The 27,245-nt window shown below is 39.8% G+C and overlaps 1 protein-coding gene across 1 annotated transcript in view; it reads right to left on the bottom strand.

The window, feature by feature from the left end:
* ANKRD45 (ankyrin repeat domain 45) overlaps positions 1-7,263 on the bottom strand; it is a 48,895-nt gene extending 41,632 nt beyond the window's left edge. The window contains exon 1 of the mRNA XM_045876170.3: positions 6,911-7,263. Within this exon, the coding sequence (XP_045732126.1) occupies positions 6,911-7,253 (343 nt within the window). The 5' untranslated portion in view covers positions 7,254-7,263. The remainder of the gene's footprint in view (positions 1-6,910) is intronic.
* Positions 7,264-27,245: the final 19,982 nt, after the last annotated feature.

Raw genomic sequence — 27,245 nt, 5'->3', positions numbered from 1 at the left:
AGAAAGGGTGAAAGAGAGCATGAGAGGGGAGAGGGCCAGAGAGAGAGCAGACCCCCTGCTGAGCTGGGAGCACGATGCGAGACTCGATCCTGGGACTCCAGGATCATGACCTAAGCCGAAGGCACTTGCTCAACCAACTGAGCCACCCAGGTGCCCGATGTAATGATTTTTTAAGTCTTAGTTTTTCCTGTGTGTATGCTCCATCTTTTAAAATTGTAATTATTATTTATGCTCTCCACCTCTCTGATATTATCAAATATCAAAAATTATCAAATATTATCAAAGGTTTATCAATTCTGTCTTTTTCACTAAATTAGATTTTGGTTCGTTGATCCTCTCTTTTCTTTATTTTCAATGTCATTACTTCACTTCTACTTTTTTCCTATTTTTCTTCTACTTTCTTTCGATTACTCAGATTTGGGGAGTTTTCAACCATTATTTTTTTAATCAGTTCTCCTGCCCCTCCCTCTCCCTTTGCCTCTGAGACTCCCATAAAGCAAATATTGTTTTGCTTGCTAGTATCCTATTCTTTTTTTCTAACTCCTTGAGTTAAATGCCTTGCTTATAATTTTCAATGTTTCTTATATTCTAATATATATGTTAAACTAGAATTTTTTTTAAGATTATTTATTTATTTATTTGCCAGAGAGAGGGAGAGTACAAGCAGGGGGAGTGGCAGGCAGAGGGAGAAGCAAGCTCCTCGCTGAGCAAGGAGCCAGATGTGGGACTCAATCCCAGGATCCTGAGATCATGACCTGAGCTGAAGGCAGACGCTTAACCATCTGAGCCACCCAGGCACCCTAAACTAGAATTTTAATTTTAGTTTTAGTCCACAGGTCTGACATAGAGTGATCCTGTTGTCACTTAAATATTTCATAAGTTTTAGTGTATCTTCTCTGATCCAGAGATGACTGAAAGTGTGCTTTTGTTTCCAAAATTATACAGGATTTTCAGTTATCTTTTTGTTACTATTTTCTAATCTTATTTTATTGTGGTCAGAGAACAAAGACTACATGCTGTAGATCCTTTGATATTTGTTGAGACTTTATGGACTTACTTGTGATCCATTTTTTTAAATTCCATATGAACATGAAGAAAATGTATATTCCCTATTTGCTGGAGGTCATTTTTTTCTTTTATTTTCTAAAATGACCATGTAATATATTTGCAATCTGAAAAAAAAAAAGTGACCAAATAAAAAGAGCTAATTAGATCATGACAGCAAAACTAAAAAAATCTTCAAAGGAAAGAGATAACAATATTATTATTAAGCAGTTACTGTATATCAGCTTACTATGTGCCAACTACTATGATAAGATATTTATATTTACTATCTTATTTAATCCTTACAACATCCTTTAAGGAAAAAACAACTATTATTCCCATTTTTCAGATGAAGAAACAGAAGCACAAAAAGATTAGGTAATTTGCCCAAGTCATACAGCTAATTAAGAGTGAAGTCTGTGACGATGCCTGGGTGACAGCTGGTTAAGCATCTGACTCTTGATTTCAGCTCAGGTCATGATCTCAGGGTCATGAGATCGAATCCAGCAGTGGGTCCCTTGCTAAGTGTGGAGCCTGCTTAAGGTTCTCTCTCTCCAAGGGACAGAAGGTCTATTTGAACAAATTATAGCTGAGAACTTCCCTAATCTGGGGAAGGAAACAGGCATTCAAGTCCAGGAGGTACAGAGAACCCCCCTCAAAATCAATAAAAATAGGTCAAAACCTTGACATATAATAGTAAAGCTTGCATTCATGCATTTCAAAGATAAAGAGAATATCCTGAAAGCAGCTCGGAACATGAGGTCCTTAACCTACAAGGGTAGAAACATAAGGCTGGCAGGAGACCTGTGCCCAGGGACCTGCAGGCTAGAAAGGAATGGCATGACATATTCAATGTGCTAAACTGGAAAAATGTGCGGGCGGCCCAGAATTCTTTATCCAACAAGGTTGTCATTCAGAATGAAGGAGAGATAAAGAGGTTCCAGGACAAACAAAAACTAAAGGAATTTGTGAACATTAAACCAGCCCTGCAAGAAATATTAAAGGGGGTCCTTTCAGCGGAGGGAGAGCCCAAAATTAACAAAGACCAGAAAGGAACGCAAACAATCTACAGGAACAGTGACTTTACAGGTAACACAATGGCACTAACTTCATATCTTTCAATAATTATTCTGAATGTAAATGGAGTAAATGTTCTAATCAAAAGATATATGATATCAGAATGGATTAATAAAAAAAGACCCATCTTATATGCTGCTTACAAGAGACTCATGTTAGATCCAAAGACAGCTCCAAGTTGAAAGTGAGGGGGTAGAGAACCATTTATCATGCCAATGGACATCAAAAGAAAGCTGGAATAGCCATCCTTATATCAGACAAACTAGATTTTAAGCCAAAGACTGTAATAAGAAGGACACTATATCATAATAAAAGTGTCTATCTAACAGGAAGATCTAACAATTGTAAATATTTATGCCCCTAACTTGGGAGCAGCCAAATATATAAACCAATTAATAACAAAATTAAAGAAATTCATTGATAATAATACAATAATAGTAGGGGACTTCAACACCTCACTCTCAGCAATGGACAGATCATCTAAGCAGAAGATCAACAAGGAAACAAGGGCTTTGAATGACACACTGGACCAGATGGACTTAACAGATATATTCTGTTAAATATATTCAGAGCATTTCATCCTAAAGCAGTAGAATACATATTCTTGTCAAGTGCACATGGAACACTGTCCAGAATAGATCACATACTGAGTCACAAATCAGGTCTCAACCAGTATAAAAAGATTGAGATTATAACATGCAAATTTTCAGACCACAATACTTTAAAACTTGAAGTCAACCATAAGAAAAAATTTGGAAGGACCACAAATACATAGAGATTAAAGAGCATCCTACTAAAGAATGAATGGGTTAACCAGGATCCATGGAGGCAAATGAAAATGAAAACACAACAGTTCAGAACCTTTGGGATGTAACAAAGGTGGTCCTAAGAGAGAAATATATTGCAATACAGGCCTTTCTCAAAAAATAAGAAAAGCCTCAAATACACAACCTAACATTACACCCTAGATCTGGAAAAAGAACAGCAAATAAAGCCTAAATCCAGAAAGAGAAGAGAAATAATAAAGATTAGGGCAGAAATCAATGATATAGAAATAAAAACAATAGAACAGATCAACGAAATTAGGATCTGGTTCTTTGAAAGAATTAATAAGATCAATAAATTCCAGGGTGCCTGGATGGCTCAGTCAGTTAAGTGTCTGGCTTCAGCTCAGGTCATGATCCCACAGTCCTGGGATTGAGCCTTGCATTGGGGGGGGGTCCCTGCTCAGCAGGGAGCCTGCTTCTCCCTCTCCCTCTGCCTCCTCCCCCTGTTCATGCTCTGTCTCTGTCTCTCTCTCTCTCTCTCAAATAAATAAAATCTTAAAAAAAAAAAGAGCAATAAACTCCTAGCCAGACTTATCAAAAAGAAGAGAGAAAGGACCCAAATAAATAAAATCATGAATGAAAGAGGAGAGATCACAAACAACACCAAAGAAATACAAACAATTATAAGAGAATATTATAAGCAATCATATGCCAACAAATTAGGCAATCTGGAAAAATGGATGCATTCCTAGAAACATATAAACTACCAAAACTGAAACAGGAAGAAATAGAAAACCTGAACAGACCCATAACCAACAAAGAAACTGAATCAGTAATCAAAAATCTCCCAAGAAACAGGAGTCCAAGGCTGGATGGCTTCCCAGGCGAATTCTACTAAACACTGAAAGAATTAATACCTATTCTGAAACTGTTTCAAAAAACAGAAATGGAAGGAAAACTTCCAAACTCATTTTATGAGGCTAGCATTACTCTGATCCCAAAACCAGATAACGACCACACCAAAAAGGAGAATTACAGACCAATATCCCTGATGAACATGAATGCAAAAATTCTCACCAAGATACTAGCTAAAAAAACATTAAAAGGATTATTCACCATGACCAAGTGGGATTTATTCCTGGACTGCAAGGGTGGTTCAACATCTGCAAATCAATAAATGTGATACACCACATTAATAAAAGAAAGGACAAGAACCATATGATCCTCTCAAAAGATGCAGAAAAAAGCATTTGACAAAATACAGCATCCTTTTTTTCAGAAAAACTCTCCACAGCGTAGGGATAGAGGAAACATACCTCAATATCATAAAAGCCATATATGAAAAACCCACAGTGAATATCATCCTCAATGGGGAAAAACAGAGCTTTTTCCCCCAAGGTCAGGAACACGACAGGGATGTCTACTCCCACCACTACTGTTCAACATAGTACTAGAAGTCCTAGCCTCAGCAATTCAACAACAAAAAGAAATAAAAGGCATCCAAACTGGCAAAGATGAAGTCAAACTTTCACTCTTAGCAGACAACATGATACTCTATGTAGAAAACCCAAAAGATTCCAGCAAATAATTGCTAGAACTGACACCGGAATTCGGCAAAGTCGCAGGATATAAAATCAATGCACAGAAGTCAGTTGTATTTCTATATACTAACAATGAGGCAGAAGAAAGAGAAATCAAGGAATAGATCCCATTTACATTTTCACCAAAAACAATAAGATACCTAGGAATAAGCCTAAACAAAGAGGTAAAGGATCTGTACTCTGAAAACTACAGAACACTTATGAAAGAAATTGAGGAAGACACAAAGAAATGGGAAAACATTCCATGTTCATGGATTGGAAGAACAAATATTGTTAAAATGTCTATGCTACCCAAAACAATCTACACATTCCATGCAATCCCTATCAAAATACCAACAACATTTTTCACAGAGCTGGAACAAACAATCTTAAAATTTGTATGGAACCAGAAAAGACCCCAAATAGCCAAAGTAATGTTGAAAAAGAAAACCAAAGCTGCAGGCATCACAATTCTGGACTTTAAGCTGTATTACAAAGTTGTAATCATCAAGACAGTATGGTACTGGCACAAAAACAGACACATAGATCAATGGAACAGAATAGAGAACCCAGAAATGGACCCTCAACTCTATGGTCAATTAATCTCTGACAAAGCAGGAAAGAATATCCAATGGAAAAAAAAACCAGTGTCTTCAACAAATGGTGTTGGGAAAATTGGACAGCCACATGCAGAAGAATGAAACTGGACCACTTTCTTACACCATACACAAAAATAAACTCTAAATGGATACCTAAATGGTAAATCCATCATAATCCTAGAGAACACAGGCAGCAACCTCTGTGACCTTGGCCACAGCAACTTCTTGCTAGACATGTTTCCAAAGGCAAGAGAAACAAAAGCAAAACTGAACTATTGGGACTTTATCAAGATAAAAAGCTTTTGCACAGCAAAGGAAACAGTCAACAAAACTAAAAGGCAACCTACAGAATGGGAGAAGATATTTGCAATGTATTATCAGACAAAGAGCTAGTATCCAAAATCTATAAAAAATGTATCACACTCAACACCCAAAAAACAAAAAATCCAGTCAAGAAATGGGCAGAAGACATGAACAGACATTTCTCCAGAGAAGACATACAATGGCCAACAGACACACAAAAAAATGTTCAACATCACTTGGCATCAGGAAAATACAAATCAAAACCACAATGAGATACCACCTCATACCAGTCAGAATGGCCAAAATTAACAAGTCAAGAAACGACAGATGTTGGCGAGGATGCAGAGAAAGAGAAACCCTTTTACACTGTTGGTGGGAATGCAAGCTGGTGTGGCTACTCTGGAAGAGTATGGAGGTTCTTCAAAAAGTTAAAATTAGAGCTACCCAGGACGCCTGGGTGGCTCAGTTGGTTAAGAGTGTGCCTTCAGCAGGTCATGATCTCAGGTTTCCTGGATGGAGCCCCATGTTGGGCTCCCTGCTCCATGGGGAGTCTGCTTCTCCTTCCGGCTCTCCCTCTCTCAATCTCTCTCTCTCTCTCTATCAAATAAATAAATAAAATCCTTAAAAAAATAGAGCTACCCTGTGACCCAGCAATTGCACTACTAGGTATTTATCCAAAGGATATAAACATAATGATTTGAAGGGGCACATGCACCCCAATGTTTATAGCAGCAATGCCCACAATAACCAAAATATGGAAAGAGCACAGATGTCCATTGACAGACGAATAGGTAAAGAAGAGGTATATATATATATATATACACACACACACACACACACACAGTGGAATATTACTCAGCCATCAAAAAGAATGAAATCTTGCCATTTGCAACGATGTGGATGGAACTAGAGTGTATTATGCTAAGTGAAATAAATCAGAGAAAGACAAATACCATATGATTTCACTCTTATGTGGAATTTAGGAAACAGAGGAACATAGGGGAAGGGAAGGAAAAATAAAATTAGATGAAAACAGAGAGGGAGGCAAAGCATAAGAGACTCTTAACTCTAGGAAACAAACAGGGTTGCTGGAGGGCAGGTGGGTGGGGGAATGGGGTAACTGGGTGATGGGCATTAAGGAGGGCATGTGATATAATGAGCACCGGGTGTTACATGCAACTGATGAATCACTAAATTCTACTTCTGAAACTAATAATATAGTATGTTAATTAAATTGAATTTAAATTAAAAAAAGATTCTCTCTCTCCCTCTGCCCCTCTCCCCACCCCCACTCACACATGCACATGCAGGCTCTCTTTCAAAAAAAAAAAAAAAAAAACAGTGAAGTCTATGTACTTAACTACTATGCTATACTATATCAACATGTATACACATGCTCACACATTCATATGTATATATACTATATATAATATATGCAAAATATAAAGCAGGCACATCAAATTTATCCAACTTTAGAGATGGTACATAGCATCTTTAGGTAGTCATAAGTAATATCAATGAGAGAAAAAAGACAAAATACCTCTGGTGGTTTTTTCATTCAGGTTCACACCATATTTTGCCAAAGCTCTAATCACATGACTTTGCCCAGCCATGCAAGCTGCATACAACAAATTTCTCCCAACAATGTCTTCTTCCAAGAGGAGCTGCATGGCCTGTTCATGATGAGGGTTCTCAGGATCCTCAAAAATCTTCTGCAAACCTTCTACATCCCCTGTGAGAGCAGGTTGTAAGAGAGGATTAAGAGTGGCTGTTTCCTCTGGTTCTTTCGCTTCTTCTTCATCTTCTTCTTCTTCATCGTCTTGCTGTGAGAAAAATACTGATTTTTCTGAACTCTCTGATTCTGGAGGTCCTTCTGGCTCCATTAACTCCCAAAATACCTGAAGCCAAGAAAAAGTAATAGTAATCTACTCAAACAAATCAGTATTTGTTTATCTGCTTATTTCATCAGTCAACTGACAATATAGATGGGATAAAAATACTTAACTGGTTGAAAATAATTATAAGACACTTACTTCATCCCGCAATCAATAAAGTTTATTGTGCACCTACTATAAATGAGCACACTGCCTGAATATATACTAAAATGCTGAATGTGTGATATAAACAATAAATTCAACAGGAACAGAAGAAGAAGCAGATCAATGTGGCTAGATTTATTAGGAAAAGATTGAAAAAGAATGCTAAAGAGATTCACCTGCCTAAACAAGGGTTCATGCTGGGGAAAAGTGAGAAATACAGAGGGATTACTGGAGCCAGATTAAAACTTTAAAACTTAGGCACTGACATTTAGACAGAATTATTCATTCAGTGATGCTTACTGAAAGCTTACTAATGTACTAAGTGCTGTGTAGTCCCTATGTAAATTACAAAGAAGAATCAAATTTATTTCCTGCCCTCAACGACTTATTATTTTAAGGGAGAAAATATGACATGCACAAAATAAGTGTGATAAAAGGTAACAAGTGCTAAATATCATAAGACATGAGGTATGCTGTGGGAGTTCAGAAAGGATGAGATTAATTCCAGGCACAATTAATCAAGGAATTCGTTGTGCTCAGTCTAGCAGAACACATATTAAATTGGTAATGATTCAGAGAAGAGTAGCATAGTCCCCTTCATATGTATAAGAATGTTTGTAGCATCACTGTTCATAACAGCAAAAATCCTGGGCAGGAAAACAAAGCCCAAGAACAGGAGCATAAACTGTAGCATAGTCATACAAAATAGGATATAGTAGTTAAAATGAATAAATTATAGTGATACCATGCGGTAGGCAGCTTCTAACAGGGCTCCCAGTGACTCTTACCCTGTCTCCTGATATTCATACCCTTGTGTAATTCCTGCCCCTGAATGCAGCCTGGACATAGTGACTTTCTTCTAATGAAAATACAGCAACAGTGATGGGATGTCATTTCCACAATTCAGTTATAGCAGACTGTGACTTTGCCTTATTGGTATTCTCTCCCTGGCTCTTCTTATGTAATATGATGGAGAGGGCCACCTTTCAAGGAACAGAAGGCAACCCCTGGCCAACAGCCAATAAGGAATGGAAGCCCTCAATCCATTAGCTCATGAGGAACTTAACTCTGCCAACAACCACTGAATGAGCTTGGAAGTGGATCAGCCCCAGATGAACCTTGAGATGACTGCAGTCACAGGCAACACCTTGACTGTGTCTTCATGAGAGATGCCAAAGTGAAAGATCTAGCTAAGCTGTGCCCGAGAAACTGGGAGATAAGGAATGTGTGCCATTTTTAAGCTACCACATTTGGGGGTAATTTGTCACACAGCAATAAATAACTGAAGCACACAATATGAATGAATCTTAGCAATATAATATTAATGGGAAAAAGTAGATCCAAAAGATTATATATAACAAGATATATTTTTGTAAAGTTCAAAGCAATTAAAATTGACGTTTTAGGAATGCAAATAGACTCAGTAACACTATTTTTTTAAAAAGAAGAAAAGCAAGATTCAACATAAGATTCAGGATCATGTTTGTGGCAGGAGCGTGGGGGAAGACACAGGAAATGGGATAAATGGATTCATATATTTAGTAAAAAAAAAAAAAATACAGCATTTAAGCTGGGCCATAAAGAATGGGCAAGATTTGGTCATTCAGAAGTCAGAAGGAAGGGCAATCTAGTTAGACAGAATAACATCTTGGGCGCCTGGGTGGCTCGGTCGTTAAGCGTCTGCCTTCGGCTCGGGTCATGATCCCAGGGTCCTGGGATCGAGTCCCGCATCGGGCTCCCTGCTCTGCGGAGAGCCTGCTTCTCCCTCTCCCACTCCCCCTGCTTGTGTTCCTGCTCTCGCTATCTCTGTCTCTGTCAAATAAATAAATAAAATCTTTAAAAAAAAAGAATAACATCTCTATCTGCATAACCCTACATTAATCTCTACCTTTACTAAACGTGTATACTTGTAAGCTGTTGAAGTTAGGAATTCTTTGATTATAGATAACAGAAAAATAGTAAGATTGACTTTTAAAAGTAAAAGATTATTTTTTCACATAACAAGAAATTTAAAGGTGGAGATGGTTCAGCAGCTCAAAAATATAGATGCAAGCTCTTTCTACCTTTCTATTCCATCATAGTGTGTAAGACTTTCATCATCATGGCTATTGCCTCCTAGTGACAAGAGGGCTATCATAACTCCTGGCATCACATCTGCATTTGTGGCAGGAAAAAGAGGGAATCCTCCAGAGGATAGCTATGCCTTTTTAAAAGGAAAGCAAAACAAAATCTTTCCTGACAAGCCCTAACAAAGGCCAGATTGTATCCCTACATTTAAAAGAAGAAAAAAAAAAAAAGCAAGTTTCTCAATTTTCCTGCCTTTATAATAGAAGCAAGCAAGGTAGATGGGGTTGGGAATGGGAGTTGTTAGCCAATCAGCCATGACTCCACCATAAGATTTGGCCCAAACCTTATCTTTGAAATTGTTTCATTTAATTCCCTTCATTTTACAGAATAAACATGGAAAAAACATCCTTTTGAGTGCTAGCATCTAACTTTCCACCCTCCCAACACACAAACACACACACACACACACACACACACTTTCTTAAAGAATCCCTATCTCCATTTTAGAGATTTCTAGTGGAAGATAAAGCTAACTTCCCACTATATAAGCCAAAGGCAAAATCCTCCTCCTCTCCATCTCAGCACAAGGTTGGGAACAAGAATATAAATTAGCTCTGCCAATCAGGTGCTCAATCCTAGGATCTTGACACTTTTTCTGCTGTTGTTTTTAATCATTTCATTTTCTCATTCACATATAACATTGTATCAGTTTAAGGTATGCAACATAATAATTTGATCTATGTATATATTATAAAATGATTATCACGGTAAGTTAACTCCATCACCTCACATAATTACAAAACTTTTTTTCTTGTGATGCAAACTTTTAAGATCTAATCTCTTAGCAACTTTCAAATACAATACAGTATCGTATTTAATTCAATGCAGTATTGTTAACTATAGTCATTATGCTGTACAGTGCATTCCCAAAACATATTTACCGTGTAACTGGAAGTTTTTACATTTTGACCCTCTTTATCCATTTCACCTACCCTAACTCCACCTCTGGCAACCAGCAATCTGTTCTCTGTATCTGTGAGTTAAGTTTTTTAGCTTTCATAATAAATGACCAGGATCTTGACACTTGAACAAGGGACACAGGAACATGAGGCTAGTTGAAGGCCATTCATCAAGGTGACAGCAAGGGTGTACTGATCAAACTTCCTGCTATGAGAACATGCTGTGGTTCTTGTGGTCTGACCCTCCAGAGCTCCCTTGGTTCCTGCTCGTTTCCAGGCTCCTCATGATCATGCGAGCCCCTGTTATAGTACTCAGACACAGCTGTCTTCCCTAAAATCTGATCTCCCCTTCTTTAGGAACAGAACCCAATTCTCTTTTTTTTAACCACACATTTTTTAAAAACCTATATTTATATTGGGATAAAACTACTTCCCAGTCTCTCTTGCAGCATGATGTGGCCATATGTCCAAATAGTAGACCTAAGATGTAAGTAGTCATGTAGTATACAACTTCTAGGAAAGTATAATTCCTTCTCACTGGATTGCAAGCATAATGACTAGAGCCTGCACAGCTAATTTAGACCATGAGGAGGTGGATGTCCTGTCCAAATACATATATATTGCTTAATATATTGTATTACATATAGTATAAATTATTTTTATTATATTATATAGTATATATTAGTGTATATCTTATTTCAATTTTATATACGTAAATATATATATACATATATATATCTTCTACTAATAAGGTAACCAACCAAATAACTTATTGGCAGTGGTAATGGAGACTTGGACACTTTTGTCCTGGGTACATTGCATATATGGGGTATACCTGCATGTATATCATTAACCAAAATACTATTTATCCTTACTACATGTAATATACTGAAGTTTTTATTCCCATTAGGTATTTTTTTAATTTTTCATTTTTTAAGTAATCTCTACACCCAACGTGGGGCTCAAACTCAGGACCCTGAGATCAAGAGTCACATGCTCTACCGACTGAGCCAGCCAGGCGTGCCTATTCCCATTACATTTTTTAAGGCTGGTGCAACCCACCAAATTAATTTCATGATCCGCTATTGGGGCACAAGCCACACTGTGAAAAAACATTAGTTTTGAATAACCTCTCTGGAACTATACCAGGAAATCGACAAGAGAGAATTTAACAGAAGTTAGACAGCAGGTGTTTATGGTTAATAGCTTGGGTGACATATGTTTCAATGGACCCAGGGTGGTTCCAGTTACATCTGTTCCCCTGCTGTAATTTTTAATAGCATCCTCTATCACACAATAAATGGTTTCATCACCCTATTAATAACATTGTGATCTTCTGGAACATATCTACTATAGATATCCATATTTAAACCTTAGAGAACAGAGGCAGAATATGCTTAAAATGCCTTTTCTCGCCGGCCTAGTGGGGGCCCAGACATGAGACCTTGAAGATACTGAGAAAATCCTATTTACATCTCATACATATTCCTATTACTAGGCCTAGAATAATGTTTCTTTCCTCCTCCGTTCCTACTATCCAAATCCTATTTAGGCCAACCTATAAACCTATTTTCTTCCTAAAGCTTCCCTTGACTCCTCTCTAGAATTCACATGGGCCTCTCCCTCCTATGATCCTCAAAGGCCATTATATATAGTCCATAACATACCGTACCAAGGATGGTATTACATTATTTTCTATTTGTTTCAAGTATAGAAGACATCTACTTAATTAGATTATAAACTGGATGGGGGCAAGGATCAAGCCTTACATTTCTCTTGTGTCACTTTCAGACTTACCACAATTCTTGAAATGTATGTATTCAATAATTCTTAACATCAACCTTGCAATTCCCACTGCTTTTCTGCACAGTCAAGAACAATGGGAGTTTTGGAGTCAGAAAGACTTGAGTTTACAATCCAATCCTGCAATTTATTAGCTGCATAATACTGGGTGATTTACCTAATCTCTTGTAGGAGTAACTCTAGACCTAGTTTATAGGATTGTTATAAGAAATAATAAATTAGATGATGCATATGCCAAGCACATGGTGAGCACTCAGGAAGCAAAACCTATCATCATCATATCATCATTCCTCCAGCAAAAGCATTCGTGAAATAAAAGATGGTAATACTATTACTTATTCTTTTTCTTTAATACACAGTTGTCCTACACAAGGTGTGAGTAAATTATTTTCTGTTCTACCACCACCAAACATTTGATTACAGACAGATTATTCTGCATCTAGAGATCAGTGTGGTCCCAGGTTATTTCAGAGATTTGTAAATAAACTAGATCAAATCTGGAAATATGATTCAGGCCAGAATACTCAAAGCTCCCCAAATTTTTATTTGGGTTATATCTATCAATATTTACCATATTAGAAAAAAACATTTACTATATTAGAAATTAAAACTTAGAAATCCTTAAAATATTTATTAATTCATCTTAAAACAGTTACATGTTAACATACAAAATATAGCTTATGGGGGGCACTGGGTGGCTCAGTCGGTTAAGCGTCTGCCTTCGGCTCAGGTCAAAGTCCCAAGGTCCTGGGATCGAGCCCCGCATCGGGCTCCCTGCTCAGCGGGGAGCCTGCCTCTCCCTCTCCCTCTGCTGTTCCCCCTGCTTGTGTGCTCTCTCTCTGTCATATAAATAAGTAAAATCTTTAAAATATATATATATAGCTTATAAAAAATATATTTTACAAGGAAAATTTGATGAGAAGAGTGGTATTATTTTACATTTTTGCAATTCCCTTTAATGTCTGGCTTAACAGAAAAGAGATGGGTTCAAAAACCTGCTTCTGCTTTCATTGCCATGACGTGTGATGTTGTGGTATCACCTGTCATTTAGCCTCCAGAAAACCACCATAACATGTGAGAGAATGAGAATAAAAGACAAATGATGTGTAAGAATTAATATGAAGATAGCTTTACTGGTGAACTCCCTGAAAAATGTCTTAAGGATCCCTGGGGAATCCTCAGACCATACTTTGAGAACCACTGGACTAGGACAAAGTCCTAGGACTTAAGCCACCGTGGTCTATGGTCAAACCTTCAAGACTATTCTAGTCCAAATCTAGACTAAATGAGATCAGCCTTTCTGAAATAAAAGGACAAAGTGAAGTCTTCCAGGGCATTTATCTTTAGGCCTGCCTTTTAAAAGACATCTAATCAGGAGAAAAAAAAGTAAACTCTCCTGTCATGTTTGGTGGTCTACGGCTGATTGTGTCCTTCATCATACTGTCTTTTGGAGATAGAGCAAAGAATTCTATTCTTTATGGTTTTTTCTTCTTATAGCCATAGAAGTTTTAAAATATTTTGAAGTATTTTTACTGTGACTATAAGTACTAATAGGATGATCATAGTAACATAGCTTTTCCTTTCTCCCTGTTATCAATATTCTATATATTGAAATTTTTTAAAAGATTTATTTGAGAGAGAGAGAAAGAGAGAGCGAACATAGGGAGAGGGAGAATCTCAAGCAACTTTCCACTGAGCACAGAGCCCAACATGGGGCTGGATCTCATGACCCTGAGATCATGACCTGAGCAGAAATCAAGAGTCGGACACTTAATCGACTGAACCACCCAGGCGCCCCTATATTGAAAATGTTTAACTCTACTTCCTCACTAATATTTTTGTTTTAGAAAATACTTACCTTCCATGAGAAATATGTAATTTATATTTAACATAAAATGGGCTTACTTTTGTTATTGTTAAAAGAATTAATAAACATGTTTTTAATTCTCAGTATATTTTTAATGCTTACTGTATGGCTAGATAAAACCCACATAAAGGAAAGCTCTTTGGGATCAGTAATTTTTTGAGAGTATAATGGAGTCCTGGGACCAAAACATTTGAGGACCACTGTTATAGGACACGGATGAGATCCAGAAGTGGCAGAGTCTTGCAGGGGCCCTTGCCCCCACATGGTTGCTGTAGCACGGTAAAGAAGTTCTGTAGGGAGGGAGGCCTGTGGGTTAAACCTCCCCACCAGGGTGTAAAGGAAGTCACAAGAAGGTTCAGGGCACTGATCAAACCAGGAGAGATCTGTTCACAAGGTACATGACCCCAAACATGACAACGGGACCTTGAACACTTTCCCAAAAATCTTGTGAATCCACATATATCCACATACCAGGACACCATCTCAAGGAGAGAATCAGGGGAGAAGTTATCTGAGAACCTAAGTATTTTTGTATAAGAGAAATTAGACATTAGACAAAGAAGCCAATTACAGATCGGTCTAAACTTTAAAACCAGTTGAACGTTTCAATTATTTTTTTTCCTAATAATCAATGAGTGAGTGCTCCCAAAAGAAACTAGCAACAAAAATAAATTACATTTGGGCGCCTGGGTGGCTCAGTTGGTTAAGCGACTGCCTTCGGCTCAGGTCATGATCCTGGAGTCCCGGGATCGAGTCCCATATCGGGCTCCTTGCTCAGCAGGGGGTCTGCTTCTCCCTCTGACCCTCCCAACCCTCCCCCCTCTCATGTGCTCTCTCTCTCTCATTCTCTCTCTCAAATAAATAAATAAAATCTTTTTAAAAATTTTTAAATAAATAAATAAATTACATTTTCTTTGCCCATAAAAGTTATAAATCAAAATTGCAACCTAGGTGCCTATAGCCAAAAGTTCATAGAGAATGTAAGCATGGAGAGGAGAGACAGGGTTGGAACTATGAAGGCAGAATGGCATAGCAGTCTGAATTCGTGTTGGAAATAAAGCAGGTCTACAAACTCTTCCTTTTAACTATGAAGTGCCAACTCTTTCGAGGTTGCTAAGGAACTACTAATAGAACATCCCAGAGGCCATGGTCCTACCCCATAGGCCATTTATTCCCCACAGTGGGGGAGCCACCAGTAAATCAGCAATGACGATGAGCTAAGGGATACAATGGAGAGAAGCAAAGAGCGCTTTGAGAGTAACGACACTGGACAGCTAAATTAGACTCGCAGCGGGGAGGTTCGGAGAAGGCTTCCCAGAAGTGGGGACACCCATCATGGAGTAGTAGGAGTCTTAAAAAGAGAAGAAAACGGCAATCCAGGTCATGCGAAACATAAAGGGCAAGGAGGCAGACAAGCTCGAAGTTATGACGAATAGATCTGAAGGGGCTTTTAAGCTAATTGAATTCCTTCTTCAAAAAACGTGGTCCCTTGAGGATTTTAAGTCCCCAGCTCAAGGAGAGGGCCCTAAAGGGCAGCCCTGGGCCCCGGGGAGTTAAACAGAGGAAGGCCTGAAGAAGAGCAAACAGAGAGTGGCGGCCACACCGCGCGTCCCAGGAGGCCCGGCGGGGCGCACACCCATCGCTTCTGGACCCCGGAGTTCGCCTTCCGGCCTGAATCCCTCCGGGACCCTCGGGGATCCCCGAGGCTGCCCGCGGGGCGGGACCCGCTCTGCAAAGCTCTGGGCAGAAGCAAAGCCGGAGGACGCCGGGGTGAACGCCCACTCCCCTCCGGCTCCAGCCCCAGCGGCCACGCGGGGAGACGCCCATTCCTTCCCGCGACCCCACCCCGAGCACCCACCGCGGCCCTCCGCCGGGGACCCCGACTCACCGCTCCCCAGGCCCCTGGCTTCCGCGGTTACCATAGCGACGGCGCACCCGTGCGCGGTAGCGCCGCCCCGAGCGCTGCGGTTCCGGCTGCGCGCCTGAGTCAAGGTTGCGAGGTGCGGGGCGCCTGGGTGGCTCAGATGGTTAAGCGTCTGCCTTCGGCTCAGGTCATGATCCCAGAGTCCTGGGATCGAGTCCCGCATCGGGCTCTCTGCACCTTGGGAGCCTGCTTCTCCCTCTGCCTCTCTCTCTCTGTGTCTCTCATGAATAAATAAATAAAAATCTTTAAAAAAAAAAAATTGCGAGGTGCGAGCCGAGAGGGAGCGGGAGAAAAACCCGGAGGAATCCCTCCACATGAATTCTCTGCATTCGGATGGAGGCGGGGTGGGGGGTGGGGGGTGGGGGGTGGGGGGAGGGGGGAGGGGGTCTTTATTTTGTAAATTTTCTACCATATGGTCTATATTTACTTCACAGTTTAAAAAAAATAAAATTTAAAAATAAGGCGTGCACACTGGTTGCAGGTCCGTCTTTGTCTTATCTTTGGCCTTTGAACTAAAGAATTTTTCCAGAAATACGAGGATGCTTTCTGAAAATTACAAAAGATTGTAATATAACGGACAGATTGCTTAATTTTCTAGGCTTTTAGAGGTCTTTTTCTTATGGTTTATGGTCATTGTCACCAAGTCCGTTTCCTGAGACCTCACGAGTCCCAAGTATGTCAGGAGCGGAAGGGCCTTGGAAATTAACATCTAGCTTGGCTGAGGAATTTAAGATCCAAGACAGAAGACGTTCTAGAAAGGATGGGAAGGGGTGGGACAGGGGTATCAAAAGAAGCCAGCAGAGAAGAGCCACGCTTACCCAGAAACTATATAAATGTCCACATTAATCAGAGGGAAAACGGGGAAGTTTTGGTCCTGAAGACAACTAGTGAAGGAAAACATTCGTTTCTTTACTATTTCCACAGGGAAATAGTTAAGGAGGAGGTAATATTTTAGAGGAGCTCAGAACATCTGAGTTGAAAGCTGAATAGCCTAGTTTTAAAATAAATATTTGGCCTAAGACCCAAGCAAAACATCACTATCATAGATCTGAACTTATGGAATAAAGCCTGGGTGGCTCAGTTGGTTAAGCGACTGCTTTCGGCTCAGGTCATGATCCTGGAGTCCCTGGATCGAGTCCCGCATCGGGCTCCCTGCTCCGCACGGAGCCTGCTTCTCCCTCTAACCCTCCCCCCTCTCATGTGCTCTCTCTCTTTCATTCTCTCTGTCTCAAATAAATAAATAAAATCTTTAAAAAAAAAAAAAGAATAAGTTTGAAACTGTAACTATTAGATTTCTCTTATTCAAAGTAGTTGTGATAGTCAAAATATTAGAGTTTGATGTATAGACAGGAACAATAAATAGTCATCTGCTAGCTCACTCACAACATATAGCACATTTGCTCTACTAAGCACTCACTTCCTACTGAAGTTGTTGGAGGAGCAAGACATTTTAGGTATTTCACTTTTAATATGTTTTATGCATGTATTATGTTTTTCATAGTCTCATTGGGGTTTCTTTTTTAGCATCTGGATGGAAGATGACTTCCGATGTATGATCGTGCATGAATCTGTTTTTAATTAATCTTCATTGGGTGTGAAGAATTCCCAAATACAACTGTTTATGGAAAGTCTTAAATGGATTTCAATACTGAAAGTTAAATAGAATTCTTAAAAGATTATTTTTAGTGCTCTGAATGCTAGAAAGGATGGGAAGACTCTAAGTAGGTCTGAGAAACCTAAAAGCAAAGGGGCGCTGTTCTCTGCTTAACTCCATGTCAGAAACAACTGCATGATTCATTTAGGCAGACCAGGTTAGAAACAGCCTTATGAAGGAGAATTCTGGCCTGGGGGTGGTCCAGATGCAGCAGAAAGACTTTCATGATCCTAACTCCCATCCTCTGTCCCCCAAGTTTGGCAGGAGAATATTGAAGAGAGCCTTTAGATCTAAGGGACCAAATTGATGTGCAAGAGACAAATCTTAGCAACAACTTTTGGGTACTAATGATGGAAGTCCAGATACGACAATGAAGTCCTGGTGTACAAATGGCTTAAGGAGCAGATGAGTTAAGCAGTATTCAAGCCCCCCCTGGAAATTAGGTCAGCTCCAGAAAATTATGGTAGGGGGGAGGTTTACAAATTGATTGAAATTAATTTTTTCCACCCTGAAGGTAGACATGCCTGAACCCATTTTTTATGCTCCTTTTTCAATTATTACAATAAAATACTTTTTTCTAGGGGCGCCTGAGTGGCTCAGTTGGTTGAGTGTCTGCCTTCGGCTCAGGTCATGATCCCAGGGTCCTGGGATCGAGTCCTACATTGGGCTCCCTGCTCGGCGGGGAGTCTGCCTCTCCCTCTCTCTCTACCCCTCTCCCCTGCTCATGCTCTCTCTCTCTCTCTCAAATAAATAAATAAAATCTTTTAAAAAATTACTTTTTTCTAAGTAATCCAAAAAAGGATTGGATTTCTGTTACTTGTAACATCAATGCCTCATAATATTGAAGAGGGAAAATATAGTATGGCTTTATTTTAGAAACATGCTGTCCCTCAAGGTAAATTTCCCAAAATGAAATTTGGGAAGGATAAAATTGCAGGTAGGTGTTTCACTTGTGGATGAACAACTGTGTGTGAGTATTATTAGTTAGAGGATCAATGTTAAACCTGGAGGCAGGTTTCTAGCAGGATGCTCTAGTACTCTGTCACCCTCTCCATTTCAACAACTTTGTGTCAGCGACTTAACTATAGCCCTATAAGGCATACCTAACAGATGATCCAAGGCTCAGAATAATAAATAATATGATAGACGATGGCAGAATGAAAATCTAAAATCAAAGGATAAATAGAAATTCAATAGGCAAAGAAGTGGGAAAAGGCATTTCAAAAGAAATTTGTAAAAAGGTATGGAGCCACAAAATAAATAGCAAAATAAATGCATATGTAGATTGAAACAGGCCAAGGATATGTGGTTGAGAGAGGCAAGAGATGTAATTAAAGAGAATGGAAGAGGGGGTGCCTGGGTGGCTCAGTCGTTAGGCGTCTGCCTTCAGCTCAGGTCATGGTCCCAGGGTCCTGGGATCGAGCCCCACATCGGGCTCCCTGCTCGGTGGGGAGCCTGCTTCTCCCTCTCCCACTCCCCCTGCTTGTGTTCCCTCTCTCACTGTGTCTCTCTCTCTCAAATAAATAAATAAATCTTTAAAAAAAGAGGGGGGATTGGAAGAGGTCAGACAGCAATGTGGAGAATAGTTTGGAGGAAGACAACAGGCACAAAGAGAAGCCAAGAGTGACTCCCAGGTTTCTCTTGGGTGACCAGGTGACTAGGGGTCTTCTAATTCAGAGAGATTTTGAAGAAAAGCAGGGTTAGAATCAGGATGATGTGTTCAGTCTTAGACAAGCAGAGGCAGAAATAACAGTGTGCCTCCAGCCAGCATACATTTGAATCTAAAGCTCAGTAGGGGTGCCTGGGTGGCTCAGTTGATTGAGTGTCTGACTCTTGATTTCAGCTCATGTCATGATCTCAGGGTTGTAAGATCTAGCCCCTCCACCCACCCCACCCCCCAAAAAATCAGGCTCTGTGCTCAGCAGGGAGTCTGCTTGAGATGCTTTCTCTCCCTTTGCCCCTGCGTGTGCATATGCATGCACACACGCATACTCTTTTTTTTCTCGCTCTCTCAAATAAATAAATCTTTTAAAAAAGTAAAGCTCAATAGACAAGACTGGAATATAAATATAAATTTGGGAGTCATTGGCATATAAATGTTATTGAAAACCTTCAAAGAGGATGGAGTCATCCAAGGTGATGCATAAAAGAACAGAGGGCTAAGGGCAAGTGATGGGAAGAGCAATGCTAAGGAATAGGCAGAGGAAGATAGGGAGAGAATGAACAGGCCCAGGTGAGTGTGGCAACATAGAAGCCAAGAAAATCGTTTCAAAAAAGACTTGAAAAAATGACAATGGAATTTGGCACCTAGGGGTAACCTTTATGGGATCAATTTTGGTGAAGGGTGGTAGGCAAAATCAAGATTGCAGTGGACTGAGGAGTGAATGAGGGAGATCAGGAAGTAGACCACTAGGAATAGAATATTCTAGCTTGAAGAAGGTAGAATAGAAAGCTTTTTAAGAAAACTCTCTCCCACTCCCCCTGCTTGTGTTCCCTCTCTCCCTGTGTCTCTCTCTGTCAAATAAATAAACAAAAAAAAAAAAGAAAACTCTCCTTATAGGAAATATCTTTATTTTTAATGTAAGATAGGTTTGGCATTTGTCAGAGATAACATCAGGTAATTGATTTAACAACTATAATTGAAAATGAAGTGGTAGCAGTGAAGGTCTGCTATTCTTTTGAGAAGTTCCAATAAGACCTTGAGGAAAGAAATTGCTCAGAAGTTAAAGGAATACAAAGTATCAAGGGAGATATTGCAGCAGGGTGAGGATCACAGAAGCCTAAGTGTATCTATAGTGTGACAGCAAGGAACTTGCTGAAAGATAAGATTAAGAAAAGAGATGACCAATGAAGTAAGATCCTAAGGGAAATTGAAGGGTAAAGGGCTAAGTATCTATGGAATGATGGCCTCGAATAGGAGGAACTTCACTTGCTCTTCTAATTTTGAAATGAAAAAAAGTAACAGAAGCTTGGATGCAGATAACTTTTCATCCTATGGAATTTAGGTATGAAGAAAACCCAGCTTGTGACCTTGGACTAAGTATGCTTAAACTGAGGGAGGAAGGCATGGGAGGGATGAGAATAGCATGAAGATTTGGCAAAACAAGTAAAAACTTTGGTTGCATTGAAGAGGTGATTGAGGTTGAAGACAGAATTTAAAGTCACCTCAACCTGCACAGTTGAGAGATTTTCTCCAGCAATGCCCAGACACCCAGTTCGGTCTGAAGTTGGTATGACGGAGGCATGGAGGAGTGTGTGGATGAAAAGTGCTGGGGAGAAAATGAACTCTTTCTTGTCTAAAAAAAAAAAGTTGGCCCTTCTCCCTCAGCTTCTGGAAGGTAACTTCTAAGCCCTTGGAATGAACTGCCTGTCTTTGTTTACTGGGAGCCCGTGGGCTATGCTGCAATAGTCTACACTAACAATGTGATTTATGTTGGGACCTTGGGCCATGCAGCAGCAGCTCAACCTATGCATTGGCTGGAGACTAACCATTACTATAACTCTTATAGATCCCTTCCTTCCATTCTGCCTCTGCTGCTCCTTATGATCATTGTATCTACCTGGCCTCTGATGATTAAGTTATGTCATCTAGCCTCTATTGTGTGTATGAGGGAGGTGGGGCCATCCTGACATCTTCACCATAATCAGGAAGCCCAGTTCTGTGTCAGCATCTCCTACCATCAATCTGATCTATAGAGGAGAGCCAATACTGAATTTATTAATGGTTCTGGGTACCCCTCTCACCAGCACCTTCCTTATTACTTTGGTAAATGGTCTGTCCTCTGGTCCCTCCCGTGGAATATAATTGCCTGGTGGGTTTTCAAGGCTTACATAGGATATCCACTCTAGCATGCTCACTTCTTTGAACTTTTTGATCTCTTATTCTACTGCCTTCCATGGCAATTCTGGCACCTTTCCTTCATTGAGTATGGGTCATCACTTTCCATGCTTATGAAGCCATTCTATAACATGTTTGCACCATCTCCTGAGATCCTTGTCAGGTTGTTAAATCCCAGGAGAGTGTTTCAAAATTAAACTCCCTTGTTCAACTTTGTATTCTGTCTCCCCAGATCCAGTGTCCTCAGAATTAAGTCCCACGTGCACTCACCCAGATCCTGAGCTCCCGGGATATAGTCCCTTTTACTCTGTCATCATGTGGATTCCCCTGGATCCTGAGCTCCTTGGGGTAATACATCATCCTTTTCCTGCATTATCAGGCCTACCATATCCCCAGCCAGGTGACTTAGTGACTTAATTCTACTTACTAGTGGTATATATATACAATGGAATATTATGCAGCCATCAAAAGGAATGAGATCTTGCCATTTGCAACGACGTAGATGGAACTGGAGGGTGTTATGCTGAGCAAAATAAGTCAATCAGAGAAAGACATGTATCATATGATCTCACTGATATGAGGAATTCTTAATCTCAGGAAACAAACTGAGGGTTGCTGGAGTGGTGGGGGGTGGGAGGGATGGGGTGGCTGGGTGATAGATGTTGGGGAGGGTATGTGCTATGGTGAGTGCTGTGAATTGTGTAAGACTGTTGAATCAAAGACATGTACCTCTGAAACAAATAATACTTTATATGTTAAAAAAAAGAAGAAGAAGAAGAAGATAGCAGGACGGGAAGAATGAAGGGGGAAATCAGAGGGGGAGACGAACCATGAGAGACTATGGACTCTGAAAAATAAACTGAGGGTTCTAGAGGGGAGGGGGTTGGGGGGATGGGTTAGCCTGGTGATGGGTATTAAAGAGGGCATGTTCTGCATGGAGCACTGGGTGTTATACGCAAGCAATGAATCATGGAACACTACATCAAAAACTAATGATGTAATGTATGGTGACTAACGTAACATAATTTAAAAAAAAGACTGACAGCTGAGATCTGTCTGTCCACAGCACTTCCAGTGACTGGTGGATTACGTCCCTCATTTCTGAAGGGTGTCTGGCTGGCACATTACAGGACTCCCTATATGCCACCAATTCGACATGCAGCTCCGTCCATCTGTTTTTCAATATTCAGACATTGCTTTTTTTTTTTTTCAATTAAATCTTGTTTTAAAATTACTGAAGACATTTAAATAAAATGCCTTAAATTTTATTGAAATAAAAAATAGATGTTGTCTAAGTAAATAATAAAGTAAAATTTTATTTAAATAAAAGTAGATTTTGCTTAAATGAATTTTTAGTTATGAAGAACATTTAATAAATTAAAATATAAAATTCAATACTTTCAGAGAAATCTGACTTCCATCCTTAACCTTTCCATTACCTCCTTTTCCTCTAGCCAACCATTTTTATTGAGTCTCATCTTATCAGGGTGCCTGGGTGGCTCAGTGGGTTAAGCGTCTGCCTTCAGTTCAGATCATGATCTCAGGGTCCTGGGATCGAGCCCCATATTGGGCTCCCTGCTCAGCAGGGAGTCTGCTTCTCCCTCTGCCGCTCATGCTCTCTCTCTCTCAAATAAAATAAATAAATCTTTAAAATATATATATTTTACATATATATATATAGGTAAATACGCATATACCTACATACACTTACACATTATATTTCCACCCCTTGCTTAATCAAAGTTAGCATGCTATACACACCATTCACTTGGTTTTTTTCACAATATATCCTGAAGAAGTGCCATGTAAGTATTCAGAGATCTTCCTTATTTCTTTTTATAGCTGCATAATCCTCATTATGTGGATATCCCATTGTTTATATAATCAGTCCTACATTGAGAGGCTCTATGGTTATCTCCATTCTTTTGCTGTTCAAAGAATCCTGCAGTTAATAACCTTTCACATAACTTTTTTTGTTAATATTTTTGCAAGTGTTTCCTTGGGCTAGTAGGATCACCGGGTCAGAGGGTAAATGCAAATATAGTTTGGCTAAATGCTGCTGAATCCCTCTCCACAGAAGTTTTATCATTTTGTAGGCACACCAGCCGTGAATGAGAACGCCTCCTTCCCCACAGTCAGGTCAGCAGAGCAGGTTGTCCAATTTTGGATTTTTGCCTACCTGATAGGTCTTTATACAGCTACAGTGAGCTTTTATCTTATTATGAGCAAGACCGAACATATTTTCAAATGTTTAAGGGCCATTTCTTTTCCTGAGGACTGCCTGTTCATGTATCTTGCCTAATTATCTATATTATATATTTTTTCTCCATTTTTAAGAGACATGTATATATTACATTATGAATCCTTTGTGATATATATTGCAAATATTTTTTCCTGTCATTTCTTTAATTCATTTGTATGTAATATTTTTCTCATGGAAAATTTTTAAATGCAAATTTATAAATCTTTTTGCCTCTAGATTTTGAGTCACAGGGAAGTTTTTCTCCATTCTCAATAAAGAAATTCATCTGTTTTCTTGTCCTATTTTTATGCTTTTATTATTTGCACTTAGACTTCTGATAATTTAGTTGCTGTGGGGTATAAAGACCCAACTTCTTCACTCCAACTTGTGACAACTCTGAAGGGCCATCCCAGCCCCAGAGCTTCCCACGGGGTCTTAAGAGGCCTTTGTTGAGATTGCAGTGGAGTCCAGTTCCTTATATGAGATGGATCCAATTTTGTCTTTTTCCACAGCTGTGTCCACATCATTTAAGCCACAGTCCATATATTCCCCACTGATGTGAAATATCACCTTTATCACATACTATATTCCCATATGATCTTGGGTCTATTTCTGGATTTCCTACCCTGCTCCATTTGTCTGTCTGTTCATACACCAAAACCACAGTTTTAATTATAGAAGTTTTAGAACATGCTTTAATAATATGTTAGGGTTAGCCTTCCCCTTTGCTGTTACTGGGTATTCTCATTTGTCTGTTCTTCCATATGAACTTTATAATCAATTTATCTAGCTCTGTCAAAACTCTGATGTTGATTTACTTGGATTGCACTAAATGTATAGATTAACTTATGGCATGCTACCATCTTTATGAAATTGAGTCTTCTTATCCAATGACATGGAATGTCTTTCTATCTGCCCAGGCCTACTTTTGTTTCTTTCAGGAGTGTCTTATAGTTTTCCTCATATAGGTTTCATGTAACTAATAACCCTTGACTGAGAGTTGTAAAGAATTCAGATTCCATCTTGTAGGTGAGAAAACTGAGGACCAGAATGACCAAGTGATGGCTTGAGATCACAGTTAGCACTGGGACTCGGCTCCCATCATAGTGCTCTCCACTATCCCACCTTCTCATCCTGTGGGTGCATCTAGGGAACTAGGAGAATGCTCTGCTGTTGTCTGATCTGTGCTCACTCCTCCTGTTCTGTTTCTGAACTTCCAAAGTGTTTTCCCAGTTCTCCAGCTCTGTCTGCTGCCATTCTCTCCAGTGCACCCCTGCCGAGCTGTCCTTGCCCCTCTGGCTTTATTGTCTTTGCCTAGAACCCTCCTCCTCCCTTCCAGCTCTGCCACCTAATAACCCCCATCATCCTTCATGACCCAGCCTAAGGGGTGCTCCCTCAGGGAAGTCTTTTGTGTTAGTTACCTATTGCTACATAAAAATTTATTTCCCCAAAGCAAACATTTATTATCTCACAACTTTTGTAGATCAGGAACCCAGGCATGGCTTAGCTGGATGCTCCTGCCTCCAGGTCTCTCATGAAGTTGCTGTCAGGCTGTAGGCAAAGTCTGCAATCTCATCTGAAGGCTCATTTGGGAAAGGATTTGCTTCCAAGCTCACTCATGTTGCTGATGGCAGGATTCAGTTATTCGTGGGCTATTGGATTGAGGACTTCAACTACTTGCTTGTTCTGAGGGAAGTCAGCTGCCATTTTGTGGCATGTCCTATGGGGAGGTTCTCATGGCAAGGAACTGATAGAGGCTTCTGGCCAACAGTCAGCAAGAGAGAGATGACATTGCATCAGAAGCTCCAGTCCTTTTGTAAACTAATCTTGGAAGTAACATTTCATCACTAAGTCTTCTATTAGTTAGTTACTAGGTGCAGCCTATCCTCAAGGGAATTACACATGGGCGTGAATACTATGAGGCAGAGAACACTGGGGGTTATTATAGATTGGATTGCATGCCCCACTCCCACCCCCAGTTCATATGTTGAAGCTCTAAATCTCATTGTGACTATATTTGGAGATAGGGTCAATAAGGAGGTAATTAAAATTAAATGAGATAATAAGGGTAGGGCCCAAATCCGACAAGATTCATGTCCTTATAAGAGACACCAGAAAGGAGCTCTCCCCTACCTTCTCCCCACCCCAACCCTTTATCTCTCTCTCCCTCTCTCTCTCTCTCTCTGCCCTTCGGGGACACAGTAAGAAGGCAGCCATCTACAAACCAGGAAGAAAATTCATCAGAAACCAAATCAGCTGACACCTTGATCTTAGGCTTCCCAGCCTCCAGAACTATACATTTCTGTTGTTTTAGCCACTAGTTAGTGGTACTTTGTTGTGGCAGCCTGGACTAAGACAGGAGCCATCTTAGAAACTCCCCACCACACCTTTCCATACCCTCTAGACCAGGTCTGGGCTCCTTACTACATAATTTCCTTAGCATGTGGTAGGTCTCTTTCAGACAATTATCCCAACAGCAATTAAACAACTAATTGCACAACTCATGGTTTAGTTTTAGAATGTCTCCACAAGAATGGAAATTCCATAAAACAAGGAAACCTAACATAACAATAAAAAAAATAAAAAACAAACAAACAAGGAAACCTGTGGGTCTTGTTTACTGCTGAACCTTGGATCCAAACACAGTATTTTATACACAGCAAACAATGTGTAATTTCTAATTGAAAGACTGTAAGCAACTCCTGATGAACTGTTTGGCTGTTGTTATTTCCTCATACCCAATCCAGATAAAAATCTATTTTAGGATATTTTCCATTAGAAATGCAGGCTCCGGGGCACCTGGGTGGCTCAGTCAGTTAAGTGTTTGCCTTCGGCTCAGATCGTGATCCTGAGGTCCTGGGATCCAGAGGTCCCGCTCAGTGAGGAGCCCGCTTGTCCCTCTCTCTCTGCAGCTCCCCCTCCTTGTGCTCTCTCTCTCTCAAATAAATAAATAAAATCTTTTTAAAAAATAATTAATTAACTAATTAATTAAAAAAGAAATGCAGTCTCCCCATGGGCACACTTTTACTGAGAGTGACAAAAATCTCTCAGTTGTTGCAAATGCCAGTTTTTTTGTACTCGTATTTCTAAATGGAGTTCTCTAGGCCTTGACATATATAGAAAGGGTTGATTTACACTAAACTTCTCCACTTTAAAAAGAAACAGAGTTAGCAGAAGCACAAACCAGATCACAGTGGGTTGGAGAATGAATCATAGCTTTACAAAAGTAGGAGGGACTGCTTTTGTCCTGGCTAAGGGTTTGAAAATTCAGTCATTGCTTGGCAGCATTCCTTAACATTTTTATACCTCCCTCATTATCATTTCCTTATGTTATGAACGAACCTAAGGATCACCTTGGAAGATGTTCTTTTACAACAGGCAATTCATAGAAGAGAAACCTGAATGCCAGCCACAAGTATGAAAAGTTGCCTTGACTGCACTGGCCATCAGAGGAAAGTGCATCTAAACCACAGTGAATTACC

The sequence above is a fragment of the Mirounga angustirostris genome, unplaced genomic scaffold, assembly GCF_029215605.1.
Source record: "Mirounga angustirostris isolate CCGP_5_RB_7025 unplaced genomic scaffold, mMirAng1.0.hap1 SCAF_6, whole genome shotgun sequence".
NCBI classification, from domain to species: Eukaryota; Metazoa; Chordata; class Mammalia; order Carnivora; family Phocidae; genus Mirounga; species Mirounga angustirostris.
This window is presented reverse-complemented; position numbering and strand designations above follow the sequence as displayed.